Here is a 21,952-nt window from a genome sequence, read left to right on the forward strand (position 1 = left end):
CTGAAGGAATGAGACGAGAATCAATAAAAAAATAATCAATTCTTGAATAGGAATGATGAACATGTGAAAAAAAGGAAAAATCTTTTTCCTGAGGATGCAGAAAACGCCAAATATCCGTCGACCCAGAATCAGAAAGGAAAAAATTAATCAAATTTGCAGATTTATTAGGTAAAGTCCGTAAAGGAGCCGAACGGTCCAAAGCTGGAGATAAACAGGTATTAAGATCTCCGCCCCAAATCAATGAAAACTCGTTCAAATTCGGAAACTGATCAAACAATGATTTATAAAATTCCGGACAATCCATATTAGGAGCATAAACATTAACCAAAACTACTTTTTTATTAAATAGTAAACCACTAACCAATAAAAATCTACCATTCGGATCAGAGATAATATCCTGTTGTATAAAAGTAACTGAGGAATCTATAAAAATAGAGACGCCTCGAATCTTAGCATTGGAGTTCGAATGAAATTGTTGTCCCTTCCAGAATTTGAAAAAACGTAGTCTGTCCCCCCTCCGTACATGGGTCTCTTGTAAAAATAAAATTTGTGCTTTAAGTCTCCGGAACACTTTAAAAACTTTTTTTCTTTTAATAGGATGATTAAGACCATTAGTATTCCAGGAGACAAAATTAATAATAGACTCCATAAATCCTAAAGTCAACCCACAACAAGGAGGATTGACAATAGGCGCGACCCACAAACCCGGAGAGGAAACAGAACATACAAAAGATACCGGGGAAAAGGACGCAACCAGTACTTCAATAATGTATATAGCCCAAAGAAAAACAAACTAAAACGTGAAGCCCCTCCCGCCACCCCCCACCCCAAGACCCCAAGGCAAAATCTAAAGCAGACCCGCCAGAAAGAAGCAAGCGCTAAAACTACCCCCATGACTTCCGGTATACGCTCCCTAAAAAAAAGGTATAAATATGAAAAGGATCAGCTAATTGTAAAACAGTAAAAAAATAAGTAAAAAAAAGTTAGCTCAATTAGAATACACACAGAACAGAACAAAAGCCGGAAAATATATATTAAAAAAAACCACAATAAACCTCAAACTCATGAATAGACACAGCAATAAAAAAAATAGGATTATTAACATAAAGTGATTATAAAAAGCAAAACAGAATAAAATTTAAACAAAAACTACAAAATTTAAGGCCGCACAGGAAATACGTAAGATGACAAAAGGGAAGTAACCACCCAGAATCCCCTGGGAAAAGAAAGAAATGACGCAGTTAAAAAGAAAGTTTAGTAGCCATATTAAGAAATCGAAAGTAAACTTTTCTGCCCAAATAGGGCACAGAAAAGTTAAAACCAACCAATTCACAGCCTCCGATCAACGGAGAAAATTAAAAAGAAAGCAATTAAGATGTTGGAGATGAAAGTTGATCCAGATAACTCTGGGCATCCGATGGAGAATCAAAAAAAACGAAGGGCTCCATCTGACATGCGAATCCTTAGACGTGCAGGGTACAGCAGCGCTGGTCTTAAATCCCTCTTATAGAATTCCGCCATCACGGATCTGTAACGGACCCGTTGGTCCCAGATTGGTTTACTGAAATCTTCCACAAATCGGAACTTAAGATCCGAAAAATCAATGAAACCTTTAGATCGAGCGAATCGAAACAGTCTCTCCTTGTCTTGAAAGTAATGAAAACGTAAGATAACATGCCTAGGTCTATCTGACCTAGACGAGTATGATGGGATTCTGTGAACACGATCCAGTAGCGGTGGTTGGTCAGGAAATACAGTAGGGAATGCATCTTTTAAAAGTTGGGAGAAATATTTCATGGGGTTGTTACCTTCAGCGGCTTCCCTCACGCCAATCATTCGTAAATTCTGCCGTCGCATTCTAGATTCCAAGTCAGAGTTTTTAAAAGTCAAAAAGTCAAGTTTCTTCTTCATTACATTAATTGTTTCTTCGATTTTCCCCATCTTAAGCTCACCCTGTTGCGCGAATTTTTGAAGATCAGATATAGCCGACTGATGTTCCGCAATACATGTTTGCATCTTATCAATTAAATCGGCAATTTTCTGGAAATTAGTTGAGATTTCCATATGAATCAGGTCTTTAACAAAGCCTGCAATTTCCGTACGAATCATCTCCCTAACAGAGGTTGAAATTTCCCTCTGAATTAACTCCGATATCGCTTTCAAAGTCACCGGTGATTCAGTCGGAGGGAGATCCGTAGCTTTCGGTTTAACCGGAGGTTTACCATCCTTGCCGTCTTTCTCGTTCTTAGACATAGCAGATCTAAGTTCCATCCAGTTGTCGGAGAATTCAGTTTAATTCAAAGTATTGTAAGAGTTGATGCCTTAATGGTTAATTAAAGTATAGCTGACCATAGAGAAAAAAAACTCAGAGGTAATGGAGCGAGTCAAGAACGCGACTTCACTCCATGAGCGCTACCGGAAGTCCCGAAAAAAAGTTTTTTAAAGTGTTCCGGAGACTTAAAGCACAAATTTTATTCTTACAAGAGACCCATGTGCGGAGGGGGGACAGACTACGTTTTTTTAAATTCTGGAAGGGACAACAGTTTCATTCGAACTCCAATGCTAAGATTCGAGGCATCTCTATTTTTATAGACCCCTCAGTTACTTTTATACAACATGATATTATTTCTGATCCGAATGGTAGATTTCTATTGGTTAGTGGTTTACTATTTAATAAAAAAGTAGTTTTGGTTAATGTTTATGCTCCTAATATGGACTGTCCGGAATTTTATAAATCATTATTTAATCAGTTTCCGAATTTGAATGAGTTTTCATTGATCTGGGGCGGAGATCTTAATACCTGTTTGTCTCCAGCTTTGGACCGTTCGGCTCCTTTACGGACCTTACCTAATAAATCTGCAACTTTGATTAATTCATTCCTTTCTGATTCTGGGTCGACGGACATTTGGCGGTTTTTGTATCCTCAGGAAAAAGATTTTTCTTTTGTTTTCACATGTTCATCATTCCTATTCAAGAATTGATTATTTCTTTATTGATTCTCGTCTTATTTCCTCAGTGATTAAATGTGATTATGATTCTATAACCATTTCGGATCATGCTCCACTTAAGCTTTCTATTAAAATTCTGGCCAATATACAAAATAATAGACAATGGCGTTTTAATTCGCTGTTGCTTCAGGACTCGGACTTTGTTAACTTTATGAATGAACAGATTGATCTTTTTTTACAATTAACCATACAGAGGATATTTCTGTTAACACTCTTTGGGACACTTTTAAAGCTTATATTCGTGGTCAGATTATCTCGTATTCTGCTGCTTTGAGGAAGAAGCAGAAGCAGGAGGAGTTGGTAATTGTGGACAAGATTAAGGAAATTGATAAGAAATATGTTATAGCTCCTTCTGAGGAGTTATATAAACAAAGAACTGAACTTCAAATGGAACACAGTTTATTACTCTCGTCCTCGATTGTAAACCAATTAAAGAAAACAAGAAGTGAATTTTATGTACACAGTGACAAAATTGGCAAACTGTTGGCTAATCAATTGAAGTCTAATTATGCTAAATCTCAAATTAATCAGATTTATAACCAAAATGATCGACTGATACTTGATCATGTGGGGATTAATCAAACCTTCTGTGATTTTTACTCTTCCTTATATCAATCAGAGTCTCCTCGAGATTCTAAATATATGAATGATTTTTTAGATAATTTAGACTTCCCTGAGATTTCACAGGATATGGCTTCTATGTTAGATACTTCCATTACCATGGATGAGATTAAGAATGTTATTTTCTCTATGAATTTGAGGAAAGCTCCTGGCCCTGATGGGTTTACCGTAGAATTTTATAAATGTTTTGCTCCTTCATTAATCCCTTGGCTCTGTAGGGTTTTTGAGGCTTCATTGAAACTTGGTAAACTTCCTGAATCTTTTAATAGAGCGTCAATCTCTTTAATATTAAAGAAGGATAAAGATCCTGGTCAATGTGCATCTTATAGACCAATATCTTTATTAAATGTTGATTCTAAAGTTTTTTCTAAGTTATTAGCAAATAGATTAGAAAAAGTACTTCCCTCTATTATTTCGGAAGACCAAACGGGTTTTATTAAAGGTCGTTACTCTTTTTATAATATTCGTACACTGTTAAATATCGTTTATACTCCCTCACAAAATGTTCCTGAGTGTGTTATCTCTTTAGATGCCGAGAAAGCTTTTGATAGAGTAGAATGGCCTTATTTATTTAAGGTGCTTGAAATGTTTAATTTTAGCTCAAAATTTATATCCTGGATTAAACTCTTATATTATTCCCCTGTGGCCTTGGTTCGTACTAACTCTTTAAGTTCACCTTTTTTCCCTCTTTTTTGAGGTACTCGACAAGGTTGTCCTCTTAGTCCCTTATTATTTGATATTGCATTAGAACCTCTTGCAATTGCCATTCGAGAATCTCCAAATCTTACTGGGATAACTCGGGGCTTAAAGTCCCATAAATTATCACTCTATGCTGATGATTTACTTTTATATATTTCTAATCCTCAAAAATCCATCCCGGCTGTTTTAGAGTTATTAGCACAATTTGGTCTTTTTTCAGGTTATAAATTAAATCTTAGTAAGAGTGAACTCTTTCCGATTAATAAACAACTTCCCTTATATTATAAATTTCCATTTAAATTGATTAATAATTATTTTTCATATCTTGGGATTAAAATTACTTGTAAATACAAAGATTTATTTAAGACTAACTTTTTACCATTAATAGACCATATTACTCAACTTTCATCTAAATTGTTTCCTTTATATTTAACTTTGATTGGTCGTATTAATGCAGTTAAGATGATTTTTTTGCCAAAATTTTTATATATATTTCAGGCATTACCAATCTTTGTTCCAAAATCTTTTTTTGACAAAGTTGACTCTAAAATTTCTTCATTTATTTGGCAGAATAAAAACCCGAGACTGGGTAAAATACATTTACAGAAAGCTAAGAGAGATGGAGGCTTAGCATTACCTAACTTTAGATTTTATTATTGGGCAATTAATATTTGACATATGAAATTCTGGTTACTGGACCAGGATATACTATCCATTCCTAAATGGGTAGTATTGGAATTACAATCTGTTCAGGGTTTTACACTTGGCTCTATTTTAGGTTCCTCTCTTCCTTTTGATTGGAAACGCCTTAAACAGGTGTCTAACCCGATAGTTAAATATACCTTGCGTATTTGGTTTAAATTCAGAAAATTTTTTGATTTTAATCAATTTGGGTTAGCGATTCCTATTTTAGGTAACATTTTTTCCTCCCTCTTTTACGGATCGTGCTTTTCAAATTTGGAAGACTAAGGGTATTTCACGGTTTTTGGATTTATTTTTAGATGGTTCCCTTATGTCTTTTGAACAATTATCTAATAAATATAACTTATCAAGAATACATTTTTTTAGATATCTACAAGTTAGAAATTTCCTAAGTACTATACTTTCTTCCTTTCCAATGCTTCCTCCTACATACATTTTAGATACTATAATCAACCTTAATCCATGTCAGAAAGGTGCATCGGCTATGATTTATAATATTATTATGAAACTTAGGAAAGCTCCATTTGATAAGATTAAGGTAGATTGGGAACAGGAATTGGGGTTTACCATTTCCGTGGATGTCTGGGGGCAGATTTTACAATTAGTCAATACTTCCTCTATCTGTGCTAAACATTCCCTGATTCAATTTAAAGTTGTTCATAGAGCACATATGTCCAAAGATAAGTTAGCGCGCTTTTATTCTCATATTAATGCTTTTTGTGATAGATGTCTGGGGCAGATAGCCTCTTTAACTCATATGTTTTGGTCTTGCCCTACTTTGGGAACTTTTTGGAGAGACATTTTTAATATTATCTCCAAGGTATTGAATATAGATATCTCTCCTCACCCTATTACTGCTATCTTTGGACTACCTAAAATTTCCAGTAATCTCTCCCCTTCAGCCCGTAGAATGATTGCATTTCTTACTTTAGTGGCAAAAAGATGTATCTTACAACATTGGAAAGAGCTTAATGCTCCAACTACCTTTTCTTGGTTTTCTCAGACGATATTATGCTTGAATCTGGAGAAAATTAGAAGCAATCTTTATGACTCCTCATTTAAATTTGAACAGACTTGGAGATCTTTTATTCAATATTTTCATTTAATGTAATATATACCCTTCTTGTTTTTTTTTTACTGTTTTTATTGGAGGTCGGGATTGAGGACGTGATTTTAAGTTTAACTCTGTTTGGTTTCAAGTTAGCCCATTGCTTTGCTTTGCTTTTAGTTAGTTGCACGGTGGGTTTTTTTTTGGGGGGGTTTTTTCCTTTTCTCTATTGATATATATATAAAATTAGTATACTATTATGTTACGTTTGTTATGTTTAAATTACATTGCTTGTAGTATTTTTTTTGTATTAATATCTTCTGTAATTTTATTATATTCTAACAGTGTATTAGTGTCTATATGGCTTACCTTTTTGTATACTTATTTAATAAAAAGATTTAAAAAGAAAGAAAAGAAAAGTCACAGGTTTGGACCTACAACCTAATTCATTTACGGCAATCTTTGGGATTTTTCCAACGGAAGCAGGAAACGTTCCTGTTTCCGCTCAACGCATGATAGTTTTCTCAACTTTATTGGCTTGGAGGGCTATTCTATTGTACTGGAAGGATCCCAATTCACCTACTGTTTTTATTTTTGGCTCTCCTCCATTATGTCACGTTTGAGTTTGGAGAAAATTAGGAGTCGGACATTTGATACATCTTTTAAATTTGAGCAAACTTGGTGACCTTTTATTCAATATTTTCATATGATCTAATTCTTTTTACTTTTTCAGTTAATTCTTTTTCTTCTCCGTGAAGTTTTAGATTTGACCAGAAGGATTTTTCCTTTTTTTAAAACTGTATCCTCAAAATGGACTACCTAGTCCCCTGTTTCTTTGGTTTTAGGTTAGTTTAGTGGGGGTTTCTTTTCTTAACAGAAATCTTGAGTTTTTTTTTCTATGAACTGTTAAGAGAAGTGGTTCTTTTTTTTTCTTTATATTAGCTTAATACTATATATGATTTTGACAGTGTATATTCCTTTCTTTGTACTATTAAATACGTATTTGAGATGACCTCCCCTCTGGTTTGTATTTATCCTTATTCTTTTAAATCAATAAAAAAGATTGAAAGTAGAAATGATTTAAAGTATACAGGAGAATGTGCGTAGGTTATCGTGGATCGGGATTAAAAAAACGGTTTCTCTTACTAAGTAAGTCGGAACAGGTACATCGGGTATTATTTAGCGACAGTTAGTCAAACGTTTGTCTTAGTATATAGTATATATTTCACCTTTCTATGCGTATAAAACACTTAAGAAACGTATGTTTCAGCGCTGGGCTCGGGAAGTGACAGATTGTTCCTGAGTTCGATCCAGTGACAGATCGCTCCCAAGCACGCTTTCCATCCGTGCCGGATTGATGTAGAAGATTTAAAAACCCAAAACCTAATAATTAAACCACTGCATTGCTTAGTAATAATTGTAGCTTTCATCGGGGCAGGGCCTTTCTCACTTTATCCTTTAAAATTGTTCTGATCGTTGACCGACTGTAGCCTAACACTTTTCCAATGACTGATGACGTTTCACCTCTTTCCAATCGCTTTATTATTTCCACTTTATTTTCAGTCGTGATTGTGATTATTTTCATTGACAGAAACACTGCGGATTCAGAGCTCCACCGCCGGATCCTAATGTCCACCGCACTAAAACAGGTTAAATAAGATCTGGGGTTCCGTTGGGTCCTAAGGTCCACTGCATTGAGACAGGTTGAATAAGGGACTTGAGCATCCGAGTTTTTTGTTATCCGCAAGGGGTCCCGGAACCAATCCCTCACAGATAAGGAGGGCCGACTGTACTCCAGTCTTTGAGACAAGCCAGAAATAATAAGATCCAATTCAAGGAATTTGTTTGAAGGGATGGTGAAACTTAAACATGGTTGACCTGAATTGGAATCTACAGCATTCAGGCCCTTGTTTCTCCTGCTATTCAGTAAGCTTATGGATGACCTGTACCTTCATTTAAAGAAAATAAAAAACTGGGTGCTAAAAATTGGAAACAAAAACAAAGTACTGACTTGTGAATTCTTCTCATAATTTTCTGGTTTTGTTGATGTTATTTGCCTCCCTGTTTTGTGATGAATATTTTGTGATGAATTGCTCAGTGATACCCACTGACATTCAAACCAAAGGTTTTTGTCTAATTCACAGATAATTGTTGCTTCTACTAATGTTTTAAAAGCTTGTTCAGCCCAAAGAAGGTGGTCTGGAGTGGTCTGATTTATCAGTTTTTCTATGAAATGTGTTGTAAGCTTATTTAAATGTATTTCTCTTCTGATATGCTGAATGTTTCATTGGTATTGGAAAATGATTATTCTTTCTCTGGACAAACATCTAAAACCATCCAGGAATAAGAATCCTCGCCACGTCCAGGAAGGTTAGTGACAGTGAAGCAGTTAACAATATCAGCTTGAGAAGTGTTCAGTTACAAGATGCAGCCACAGTTATATGAGCATGTTTGGCACTATCCCCTCAACTTAAGTGTTTGCTGAAACTCTACTACTAAGGCTTATGAACTATTGAGAAGTTTCCTCCTTACAAATACTTCAGTTATTTCTGTACAACTTTACACTTCCCTTGCCCCTCATGATCCCCTAAATTCTCTAGGATATCTGTGGTGCCCGATTTTGAAGCTCTGTTGTTGAGGGAAAATTTTGTTCTGCTTCTATTATTTGTTTTGTAGCTACTTTTGTAGTATCTATGGTTGATCAGTATTACTATTCTTTAGTCTTCAATCTAATAATGTGTGCTTTTTTCTAAATGTTAGTCCATTTCGTTTTTCAGAAGAAAGTATGGTTTGCTGTTACCAGTTTTCATATTAAATACTGTTGGCTTTCCGTGACCAGTAACAAAACAATATGTGGTTCAATATTAGGAGTATTTGGTTTCAAGTCCCACTTCACACAAGTAGGCAATCTAGGCTGGCACTCTTGAGAGTAAGGGAGGAGTTCTCCACTGGCAGGGATGTAGTTGATTCTGGTGAGATGTTTATTGGGAACTTTCTGTGCAGACATTGGCAGTCAATTTCTTATTAACAGAAACGCACAACGAACTTAAACTCTCAACCCCAACAATATCAGTTTCCTAGACGTGAACATTAATAGTCCATTCTGGTCCAACCAGGTTTGGCATGTACTAGATGGACTGAAGGGCCTGTTTCTGTGCTGGAGTGTTCTATGACTATGTAAATGCCACAGCAAAAAAAATCTCACTAGTGCCTCAGTTTCCTTTGGAGACTATAAGAAAGGTGGTATAGACCCTTTGACCCTCACCATTTTTTACATATGAACCTTAGAAAGCATCCAGTCAGGACTTCCTCATCAGGAGACTACAATCAGTATGGATTGGTGATAATACCCCTTTGTTGACAATCGACGTAGGCTCATCTCAAAGATCCAAGATTAACCCAGTGCTCTACACTTTCTGCCCTCTTTTTGGCTAAGCACACATCAAACACAATTGAAAATCCTCAAACCACCACTGTTGGCAATGAGTTGGTATACAGGGGTGAGATGGATCAGCTGGTTGACTGATGTTGCAAGAACGAGCTTGCAGTCAGTTTCAGCAACATCACTGTGGACATGGGGAAGGGAACGGCAAGACACATCATTGTTCTGAGTGGTCAGCTGTGGAAAGGGTGAGCAGCTTCAAGTTCTTGGGTGTCATCATCTCGGAGGATCTATCCTAGGCCCAATAGATTGATACCAGCACATCACCAGCTCTAATTTTTAGGTTTTAGACTTGGCCAGCTCCATCACAGTCTCAACCCACCCAATCATTGAGAGCATCTTTAAGAAGTCATGTCACCCATCACAGAGGACCCTCAAAATCTGATGTGCCCCCTATTCATTACTACCATCAGGTAGGAGATACTGGAGCATAAAGGCCTACATTCAGTGTTTCAGAAGTTGCGTTTCCCCTCCACCATCAGATTTCAAAATGTCCACATTATTTTTCTTTTGCACTGTTTATTTATCTAGTAATTTATAGGTCAAAGCCAGCATGGTTTCCTGAAAGGAAAATCCTGCCTGACAAAGCTGCTGCAATTTTTTTTGAGGAAATTACAAACAGGCTAGACAAGGAGGTGTAGTAGATTTGGTGTACTGACATTGGAGAGGGTTCAGAGAAGATTCACAAGAGTGATTCCAGGAATGAAAGGGTTACCGTATGAAGGACGTCTGACAGCTCTTGGGCTGTATTCTCTGGAGTTTAAGAGAGTGAGGGGAGATCATGGCCTACTTCTGCTCCTATCTCTGATGTCTTCGTGCTGAACTGCTGCAAAACAACAAATTTCACTTCATATAAGACTGGTAATAAATGTGATTCTGATTTTGCATCATGGCTTGATAAGGCAGTGGCTCTGTCTGTGACTGCAAGAAACTGCAGAGTGTTGTGGGCACAGCTCAGCACATCATGGAAACTAGCTTCCCCTCCATGAACTCTGCCTACACTTCTTGCTGCCTTGGTATTGCAGCCAATATAATAAGATCCCACCCAGCCTTGATATTCTCTCTTCTTCCCCTTTAGTAGAAAATATAAAAACTGAAAGCACATACTACCAAGCTCAAGGGCGCCTTCTTTCCTAAGACTATTATAAGACTATTCCATAAGACTATTGAGTGGCCCCTTAGTATGATAGATGAACATGCTCTCACAATCCATCTTGTTTTGACTTTGCACATTATTGTCTGCACTGCACTTTCTCTAACTATAGCAGTTTATCCTACATTCTGTTACTGTCTTATCTTGTACTACCTCAATGCACTGTTGAAATGAATTAATCTGCATGGACAATATGCCAGATGACAAGCTTCTCACTACCTCAGTACATGTGACAACAAGACAACAAAAGACTAATTTACCAACTGTAAAATCATTTGACAACATCCCATTGTCATGAATGGGTTTGTATAGTTCATTTTCAGTTTATTTTTAGATCACTTCTTTTATGGCTACAGTCCCCAACCACCAGGCCACAAAGCATGTGCTACTGGGCCGTGAGGAAATGATATGAGTCAGCTGCACCTTTCCTCATTCCCTGTTACACACTGTTGAACTTGAACATAGGGTTGCCAACTGTCCCGTATTTGTTGGGACATCTCGTACATTGGGCTAAATTGGTTTGACCCATACGGGACTGCTCTTGTCCCGTATTTCCCCCGCTAAGGTAGAGTATTCCTATGAAACCTTTCGTGCTGAAATGGCATAAAGCGAAGAAGCAATTGCCATTAATTTATATGGGAAAAATTTTTGCGCGTTCCCAGACCCAAAAAATAACCTACCAAATCATACCAAATAACATATAAAACGGAAAATAAATAACACTAGCATATGAAAAGCAGGAATAATATGATAAATACACAACCTATATAAAATAGAAATAATGTATGTACAGTATAGTCGGGAAGATGTGCACCCCTGTTTTATGGGTTGAAATTTTTTGATAACCTTGAACCTCTATGTCAGGGGTCCCCAACCTTTTTTGCACTGCAGACTGGTTTAATATTGACAATATTCTTGTGGACCAGCCGACGGGGGGGAGGGGGGTGGTGTTCAAGTAGGGTTGCCGACTTCCTCACTCTCAAAAAAGGGACAAAAGTAGCAGTCAAATATGGGACACTTGTGTTTACCCTGAGAAAGACTACCATGACCTTGAAGCCTTGCACAGACACCTCTGTGTGTGTGTGTGTGCATGCGTGTACGTGCCAATTTTTTTCTACAAATCGGTTTTGGCTTAATCTTCTGGATTCTGTTAAGTGAAACTACACTGTACATACATTATTTCTACTTTATATAGGCTGTGCATTTATCATATCATTCCTGCTTTTATTATATGTTAGTATTATTTTAGATACGGTAGGTTATTTTTTGGGTCTGGGAACGCTCAAATTTTTCCTATATAAATTAATGGTAATTGCTTCTTTGCTTTACGCCATTTCGGCACGAAAGGTTTCATAGGAATGCTCTGCCTTAGCGGGGGAAATACGGGACAAGGGTGCCTGTATGGGACAAACCAATTTAGCCCAATATACAGGATGTCCTGGCTAATATGGGACAGTTGGCAACCCTATTTCAAGTTCAGCAGTGCATGACAGGGAATGAGGAAAGTTGCAGCTGACTCATGTTGTTTCATATCGCCAAATCATATCGTTTCCTCACGGCCCGGTAGTTGGGGACCACTGCTCTATGTTATTCGTAGCAAGCAGAAAAGAACTATCCCTGAATGAGATGTTTTGATATATAGCAGATTGGGTGCTGACTGATAGACCCTTGTATACTGTCCCTACCCCAAAGCATCAAGGAACTCCAAAGCCCTGTAAGGATAGTGGTTCAGGAAGGTGACTCACCATCACTTTCAATAATTAGTGATGGCCAAAACATGCTCCCTTTGCCAAAGATGCCTGTACTCTGGGAAAAAATGCATTAAAAATTAATAATTCTCATGTGACATGCCACTATATTGCAGTAACTATAAATACATTTAAAGCTCCAATTCAGTGTTTCCCAACCTTTTTACCCCTCTTACACCCCTAAAGCATGTTCATATTTGCCATCACCCCCACCAAAGCACCTTTGTACCTGCCAGTGCCTCTCCAAGGCACAATATACTTCCCTGCATCCCCATAGTGTAAAAACATCTCTACTATATGCTAACATGAGAAAAATGATTCTGACTTAAATTTTTATTTGGCTTTAAACCTAGCTTACACAGTACCTGTGCGCTGTACAGCAGCTTCGATATCAATGTGATCCTTGAGCTTGATTGTCTTTAGCAAGAGTTAAAATACCTGCTTCAAGTTGTGACAGCAAAAGCCTCAAGTCCCCAAACATAACGTCCAAGCGGTTTCTGTTTATTTGTGAGTATGTAGTTCACTGCACTGAAGCCTCTTTGAACAAAGTAGGAGGATGGAAATGCAATGAAGACAATTGGCTCTTCTCCACAGACCAGGAAGCATCATATGGCAGTATAGTCACATACCACAAAAACCAACATCTTTGAAAAGTGTTTTTGCTTCCTCATTATCCTGTGAATTTCAATAATTTCTTCTTGCATGTTCACTTTCTGTTCTGCCACCTTGAAAAGGACTGGGTTAATTACCCAATCCGGAATTTTCAGATCATACAAATCCTTGAATTGATTTTGAAAACCCTTCTACAGTGACTGTAGGTTCAAGCAGCACTCTTGCAAATCACTGTCTGTGAAAGAATGCCATACTTTCTATGCAGGGAAACTGAGAAAAATTCTGCCAATTTTTTGTTTATATATTTCCAATTTTCATATAAAAGTAGATACTGAACTTCTTGCCTGGATTAAATTGAAGTTCTCATCCTGCAGTTTCATATTTAGAATGTTTGTTATGTCACATAGGCTGATTGTTACACAGGTATGCCACATCTCCACATAGAAGTTCAATCTTGTTTCCCAAGCTCTTGTCGACTTTGAGCAAAAATTCAACCAGTGTCAAAAAGATCAAAGATACACTTTAAGCAGCCAACACATTCAGTATGAAGAAGCAAGAGTTCAAACTCTTCATCGTTATCTTGGCATAACTGGTGAAGTGTTCTGCAATTTAATGAATGAGATTTAATTTTGTTGACAGCAGATATTACAAGAGTCATACTTGAAAAAAGTCACTGGCCGAGGATTTTGGCTGCAAGGTGTTGACGATGAATTACAGAATGGATTGCAAACAGACTACGAATTCCTCTTTTCATAAATGCCACTAAACCATCAAGGCATTCTGTCATGTATGGTGCTTCATCTGTTGCACAAGGAATCATTGGAATACTTTAGTCCTCATATTTTGAGCTTGTCATAGATTGATTCTCTAATATTTATTTTTCTCTTTTTGTAAAAGAGAATCTCTTCATAAACTTTTCCGTTTTTGATGAACCGTGTATATGCAATTAGCAATGCCTCATTGTCTCCCACAGACAACTCATCCAATTATATCTCAAATTCTGTTTTTTGTAGCTCTGTGTGGTTGATACTCAGTCTTCACTTATTTTGTCAGTGTGAGGAGCTACAGAGTTACTACTTAGAGGAATTGATTTTAAAATACTGGTATCCATTTTGAGAACAGTGGTGAACAATTGTGATACAGCAGCCATTAATTTTTTACTGACTGTATGAGATTTTCCACACTTGGCTGTCATTGTGGAAATGTTATAAGAAACAATGAGACCACTATCAAGGTCATTTTTAGCTTTCTTGGCAAATTACTCGAATGCAACACTTTTCAAATGCTGCTTTCATCTTCTGGAACTGAGTAGTACCATAAGTAGCCTTTTCAGGGTGTCTTTTACCGAAGTGTTCCTGCACTCTCGATGGCTTCTTTAGACAGCACAGTATTACAAATAAGCAACTTTTCTGTAGTTTCTGTTCTCAGCAGGTTGCGAATTCAAGGTTTCACAGCCTTCAGAACTCATAAAGATCACTCTGTATGTATTTATCCATCATTAATGGGGCTAAATTAAAACAAAAAATATAACACAAGCTGGGAATGCCTATTGGATGTTGATGACAGTGAGATGACACAGTTGTCAGGTCTCGTGCCTCAAGTTAGGGTGCCACTCACCACCCCCCACCCCCCCAAAAAAGAATCTTGGAACGCCTACCCCCCCCCAACTTTTTCCCGTAACACCCCCTTAGGACATGTAATGGCACCCTTTGGAAATCACTGATTTAGTTAAATAAGTGAAAGGAAGCCAGTGAGGTTGGCGGGGGGAACTGAATATAGTAAGTAAACTTTTTTAAACGGTTTCATCTTTGGAGGGGGGAAAATAAAAGATTTGGGCCTGTTTCTGTACCTTTAAACTCATTTGAGGCTGAATCTTAAATATTCTTTATGTCTAGAATTCTGCTAGAACAAGCTGAAATTGAATGTATTCAAGAGAATAATATACATCTACCTAGAGGCCAAAGCAAGATGAACATTTATCTTTGCAAAGCTTTTTGTCTCATTCCAATGGATCACCATTTTAAAATCAATATAATAGCTTAATTAATAAAAATATGGTCATTATTGGTATAGCATTTATCTAAAACATATTTAAGAACTGTGCTGGCGAAGAAATAAGGGCTGAAACGCTTGGATTGAGTGTATGTGGAGAGATGATTCCATTGAGAGAAAAGATCTCAGGGCATTGACTTGAGATTAAGGGACATCCCTTTGAAATGGAGATCCCTTTAACCAGAGGGTGGTGAATCTGTGGAATCTATTGCCACAGGGTTGTGGAGGGAAAATCATGAAGTGTATTTCGGGTAGTAATTGTAGGTTCTTGATTGGTAAGGGAGTTGAGGATTATGGGGAGAGGTGGGAGAATGGGCTATAATTGAATGGCAGAACAAGCTGGATGGCTTGAATGGTCTAATTCTATTCCTCTATCTTAATGGTCTTGTGACTTGAATGCGTGCTAAATCAATCTTGAATAGCTTCAAGTAGCAGTTGAGAGCTGCAAATTTGTTTTAATAATTAGCTCAGGAACATATTTGAAGTGTATGTTTACTTGCATTTGTTATGTAATGCCTTTGTCGTAACCTTTTTTTTAGACACTTGCCATAGTTGCTTTGAAGTTACAAATTTAGCTGATATTACACACTTTTATTTCTGCAGCTGGTGTCTAGAAAAGGTCTCAGTCGTTCTTTGTTCACCGCAACTAAGAAATGGTTCAGTGGCAGTAAAGTGCCAGAGAAAACTCTAAATGAATTAAAAAATACTTCCAGTCTGTTGTAAGTCGATTTTTCTGTAATTTTGGTAAAGTTCTCTTGATTTGCTTTGAAAAAGAATGCAAATCCTTAAGGCTATGCAATAATAACAATAGTTACTGATAATTGACAATAGATAAAAGTGTGGTGTTGAAATACATCTGGCATATGGGAGGAGAAAATATTCCATGGTAAGAGATTTCAAAAGAATAAATACAAGGATTGTAATTTTAGCTTTAAGTTTTGGGTAAACTGCATTGAGGTGTAAGAGGGAATAAACATATTTAAAAGATAAACTGGGTATAGCAAGTTAGAGGTAACTTCTGAGTAAAATGGTTTTCCACTAACCTAGGTCAAGTTAAATGTAGGAAACCATTAATTTAAACATAATCTTGCTTTTGAGGAGGACAAAAGAATTTATTACAATCCTTAAGTATTTTAAGTGCACCTGAATACTGAAATGCAAAACTGCTGGAGAGGTATATGAATCTGCAGATCAAAGGATGTGGATTAACAAAAAGGAAAATTAGCTCATATTTACAACATCTGTTCAAGGAATCCTTTCAATTTGTAAATGTAATTTTTTTTGCATTCATTTTTGAAGTTGCAGTAATTTTTATCTTGTGCTGTACTGCTGCTGCAAAACAGTAGATTTAATGGAATATGTCAATGATAGTAAACCTGAATTTGCAGATCAATGTAAATCGTATTGGGTAACTTAGAATAAGGGGAGTGAGTTTTAGATTTCTGCGTATGTTACTTTGTTCTGATGTTTTTCTCTGCTTTGACATTTTTCAGGTATCCACCAGAGGCTCCAGAGCTGCAAATAAGAAAAATGGCAGATCTTTGTTTCTTGGTACAACATTACGACCTGGCCTACAACTGTTACCATACCGCAAAGAAAGATTTTCTGAATGACCAAGCAATGCTTTATGCAGCAGGCGCATTGGTTAGTGCTTATTCTAATTACAAAATGGGTTGCAAGTGATAATATAAAAGGGTTCCAAAATTTTCTGCATACATCTTTTTATTTTAAAACTCATATTACCAGAATATCTTTAACAATAACTTTTACATTCATTTTAATGACTGGTATATATTTTTAAGATGTCTTGTTTTCTCCCTAAGTTGTCCTTATTTTCCTACTTGCCCCATAAGTCAAGAAAAAAATATTATACCTAAATAGGATTGTGAACAATGGTTCACTTTAATGCTTTTGTCAGTATGGGTTAGATTCCACCTTTTAAGATATCATTGCTCATGAAGCTTGACAATGAGGTAAAATGTTCCATTAGTTACTGATGTGATGGCAGTGACAATATTTTGTTAGTGTCTGCTTCAGTTTGAATTTGTCAAATGAAAGTTTCCTTGAAAAGACTGCAAAAACAATGTTAGAATCAATATTATAAACTTGTTTGGATAGAAATTTGGATATGATGATTTGCTATTTCCTCATTTAAATATTTTGCATTTCATTCAAATTTGCTTCAAATGACATTTTAAAAGGAGTCGAGGAGGTGGGTTATTCTGTCCATTTGGGTTAGCGCTTTTAGTAAGCAATTAGATTATTCACAATGACTTTTTGTTTCATGTCCCTGCCATTTTGCCTCCTGGTGCCTATTGAGTTCCTCTTTGCAATCTGTCATCAATCTGCTTTCATCTGTCCAGCTAGAATTAACATCTGGGCCTGCAAAAATCTTCTGTTCAGCCAATGAAGCCATGTGTTAGTGACCATAGGAAGGATGGTGGGCATTTGCTCCAGAGTAAAGATAATGTGTTATTTTACAATGGAGCTATAGATTTACTACTGGATGAACAAGAAAATTTTTGGTGGGGAAAACGATGTGCATATAATAGCACAGCAAAAGAAAACTGCAAATGCTGGAAGTCTGAAATAAAAACAGAATTAACATCTTCAACTTGAAACAATCTACACAGACTTCCTGATTGTTCTAAAACTGTTTTAATTATAAAATCTGTTTGGTATTCTGAAGAGTGAATCTATTGATGGTGCAGAATTAATGTATGTTCATGAGTTCTGATCAACTGAAAAATCTTTTCCGCCTAGCACTTTAAAGTTGTTTTTGTGAGCCATCTGCCAAAGTAAAATTCTTAATCCAACTTGCTCTGTGATTTGTTAACTGAAAGTGCTTCATGTATGTCAGTCCAGTCCCCATTGTCAAAAGATCTGCAAGCATTTTCTTTTGTACTTGAGTTTTTTTTAGTATAGATCTAAAGAGTTTCTGATATTTTACTTTGTCCATTATTTGTGAATATTGATAGTAAGTAGAAACAGAGAAAGCTTACAGCACAATACAGGCCCTTCGGCCCACAATGCTGTGCCGAACACGTACATACTTTAGAAATTACCTAGCGTTACCCAGAGCCCTCTATTTTCTAAGCTCTGCGTACCTATCCAGGTACTAAAAGATCCTGTCACATCTGTTTCCACCATTGTTTTCGGCAGTCTATTTCACGCACTCACCACTGTGTGTTTTTTAAAAAAAAACTTACCCTGACATCTTCTCTGTACCTGCTTCCAAGCAGCTTAAAACTGTGCCCTCTCGTGTTAGTCATTTCATCCCTAGGGAGGAAAAAGCCTCTGACTATCCAGACAATCAATGTCAGAAGGAAGTTTGGAATGAGCCTGACTTCAAGGTTTTTTAGGGTGTCCATGATCTCTGCCAGCCTGTAGTTTTTCTGACCTAATTGGCTCCAATGATTGAGCAGTTCTCAGGCTTCAAATCCTGAGATTCCCCCCACCACCACACATGGAACCTAGTGGGCATTTAGATCCGCATAGACAAGGCAAAAGCGTCCATTTCCCTGCTGTATTAGTGTGGCTCTTAAGATGGTACACCATGAGTCCCTGGATACTAGCTGTCAGGGGACTTTTAAGTTATGAGATATCTCTTGATTGTCAGAGATACTTGTTATAAAAAATAAAGACTAAAATTTTTAGCTTAAAATATTACAGTAATTAAACATATTAAGATCCTAAAAGGGGCGTATCTGACCTGTCTGGTACTAAGTCCTCAGTCCAGCAATGGGGCAGTTGGCCTCTAGCACATCTTGGACTCTGTTTTGAGGTTCTGGAATGGCTATATTTCAGCCAGCAAGATTTGGCCCAGCGTAGTTAAAAACAGATGGTGTTAACAAGCTAAGCAACATTTGTGGTGAAAGAGTTAATGTTTCAGATCATTACACCTTCAGAACAGTGGATGATGATCTGCTTGGCCTAAAAAACAAAAATTGTAGTGTGACAGCAGTGGGAATGAGAAATATTTGAAGGGAAATTGGGAGAAATTGAAGGACATTTTGAAGAGTGGAAGATGTGAAGATCTAAGTAACATCCAGAGTTAATTCATTGATTCTTTGGAAGTTGGTTCCATGATAGAAATAAGCTTCCACATCTTCCCTGATGTGGTTCATTTTATTCAAATTAATATTCTTCAAAAAACTATACTCCATTGAACTGGTATCTGATCACCTTTAGCTTTGCCTCTGAGAAAAAACTGAATAGTGTTAAAGTAATGCTTAGTGTTTAATGTTAATTGCTGCATAAGTCCACATTGAAATGAGATTTTCATCTTAATACTGTGAGTCAGAATGATTAATTTAACATTGATGCATGGGTTACTTAAAATTTTTTAATTATTTTTGGTACTTTGGTGCATATTTGTTTTTTAAATCCGAACATATAAATATTTTGAATTTGAAGTGTTGAGTGTTGCGTAATATGAAAATAACATTTCTTCTTAAAATCTTAACGTGAAAGGAAATGGCAGCAGCCTCGGTTTTTCTTCAACCTGGAGCACAGCGGCAATATCCCACCCATTATATGGAAACAGCAATTCAAACATACAAGGACCTGTGCAAGTATGTGACTCTTCAAGGAATTGGGAATTGACATGTAATGAAGTGAGATTACTGCTATTTTCTAATCGATTTCAGAATCTTGTATTAGATGTTCTGAAACTATACAAACTAATACTAGATTAGAAGTCAGTTTTGGTGTCTGCTCAACTAGATACTTAAGATCATAAGAGCTAGAAGCAGGAGTAGTTCATTTGGCCCATTGAGCCTGCTCTGCCATTCAATAAGATCATAGTAGATCTATACAGCTATGGACTCAGTTCCACCTACCTGTTTTTCCCCGTAGATTCTTCCTCTACCATTCGAGAATCTGTGTCTTAAATATATTTAATTAGGTAGCCCCTACTGCTGCTTTGGACAGAGAATTCCACAGATTGGCTACTCTGTGGGGCAAAAGCAGTTTCTGATTCCTGTCATAACTTTATTCTCCTGAATCTAGATGCTATACCCCTTATCTCTAGTCTCAAGTAGTCTTGCAAATTTTTTTGGAACAGAATTACAAACCACAAGAGCAGTGACATTCAGAGAAGTGGAATATCTGTTTAAATAGAACATAGAATGTTGGAAATAGTTGAAAAGGTGGTGCAGTATGTGTGGAGGGAGGAAGAGTTAATTTTTCTTATTGATGATCTTTGTATGAAACTTTCACAGCATTTCTGTGAGCGTATGGGGTTTTGTTTCTGTGGTGGTTTCCTCTAACCCAAGAGACCTGGTAAGTTTATTGGCTGCTGTAAATTACCCTTATTGGAGGTTGGACAATAATCATTGGAGGATTGGTGGGCAGGTGAGAGAGTGCAATTTGTCAGACTGCAGATAAAGTAAGTGTAAAAATGGGATGGATGGAATTGCTTGCATTGGAGTCAGTATAAATGCAGTGACTGAATTGATCAAATCTAACTTGGTACTTAAATTTTTCATATAATTGCTCCTTTCTAGGAACTTGGTACTTGCTGAGCGATGTACATTATTGAGTGCTGAAATCTTAAAAAGCCAAGCCAAATATTCAGAAGCTGCAACACTGCTTATTCGGATGACTAGTGAGGTAGGAGATGTTATAAATTCCTTCTGACAATATCCAATTTTGTCATAGTATGAGTTTTTCTTAGATCTGATACAAAATTGTTCTTTGAATATTAGGTCATGGGCACTATGCTGGTGAAATACTTGCCAAAAATTCAGTTGAGATTTCAATTAGAATTATGAAAGTGAGCACACTTTTTCCATTGATGTATATAACATTTGTCAAAGTTGCCCTATTTAACCATTGTGTAATAACTTGGTTTGGAAGTTCAAAGTCATCTAGAGTCACAAAATGATATTGTTTCTTTTATTTCTACTTAATTATTTTACTTCTGGGGCAGATTACCTGCACAAAAGGGTTGTGTTTGAATGGGAGGGAAACTAATGTCCTGATGGGAAGTTTTGCTAGTGCTCATTGGGCGGGTTTCAACTAGTCTGCCAGGGAATTGGGACCCAAAATAAGAGGGTTGAGGCAATTTAGTTAAAGTAAGTCCATTAGGCAGGACAGAGAGTGAAGAAGGCCTGATAGGTTAAATACATTTATTTTGATGCATGAAGCCTGACAGGTGAAGGAGCTGGACTCAGAACGTGGGAAAGTATTATAGCTGTTACACAAAGAGAGCTGATGAGTGGACAGGCTCAATGTTTTGGGGCATTGGTGATAGATTTGGAGGTAAGAGAGGAGGACGAGTTGCATCTTTGATCAGGGAGAACATGGCGGTGCTTAGGGAATATGCTGGAATTTTGCAGATGACAATTATTAGTGTGGATAGTGAAGTATAAGATTAAACAGGATACATCAACTGTGAAAGTGGGCAAACGAATGGCAGATGGAGTTTCAATTCAAGTGTTGAATGATGCATTTTGGGAAGTTAAACCAGGGCAGGATGTACAATGAATGGAGAATGATGTAGTTGTATATTCCAATATATCATAGTAGACAACAGATGGCACTGGTGAAGCACAGTGACTACTTGTCCATAACAAATACAACTACTAACAATTTTATTAATCACATCTTTTCTGGTAAACATTCAATGCAATCAATAGCCAGTAATTTCCCTTTTGGAGTTGAGCTTTTGAACTGCCTGTACTATCTGACATTTTTGTGATGTGAACTGAAGTCTCGAAGGTGTGCAGGATGGTTGCAGCGTGGCTTGTATGGACCCAATGGAAGCGGTGGGGCCTGGACCCAAGAACATAGAATGAGCCTGTGTTTAGTCATTGCTAGAGTGGTCTCTCTGTGGCAGAGCTGAGGCGAGGCAGGGCCTGGGCC

The 21,952-nt window shown here is 37.0% G+C and overlaps 1 protein-coding gene across 3 annotated transcripts in view; it reads left to right on the forward strand.

Annotated features, from left to right (window-relative positions):
- trappc8 (trafficking protein particle complex subunit 8) overlaps positions 1–21,952 on the forward strand; it is a 186,117-nt gene that overhangs the window by 84,097 nt on the left and 80,068 nt on the right. For all 3 annotated transcript variants that reach the window (XM_063060131.1, XM_063060134.1, XM_063060143.1), the window contains 4 exons: positions 15,689–15,804; positions 16,579–16,729; positions 19,559–19,659; positions 20,593–20,698. In XM_063060131.1, coding sequence (XP_062916201.1) covers positions 15,689–15,804; positions 16,579–16,729; positions 19,559–19,659; positions 20,593–20,698 — 474 coding nt within the window. The remainder of the gene's footprint in view (positions 1–15,688; positions 15,805–16,578; positions 16,730–19,558; positions 19,660–20,592; positions 20,699–21,952) is intronic.

Source organism: Mobula hypostoma, chromosome 1, assembly GCF_963921235.1.
Source record: "Mobula hypostoma chromosome 1, sMobHyp1.1, whole genome shotgun sequence".
NCBI lineage: Eukaryota > Metazoa > Chordata > Chondrichthyes > Myliobatiformes > Myliobatidae > Mobula > Mobula hypostoma.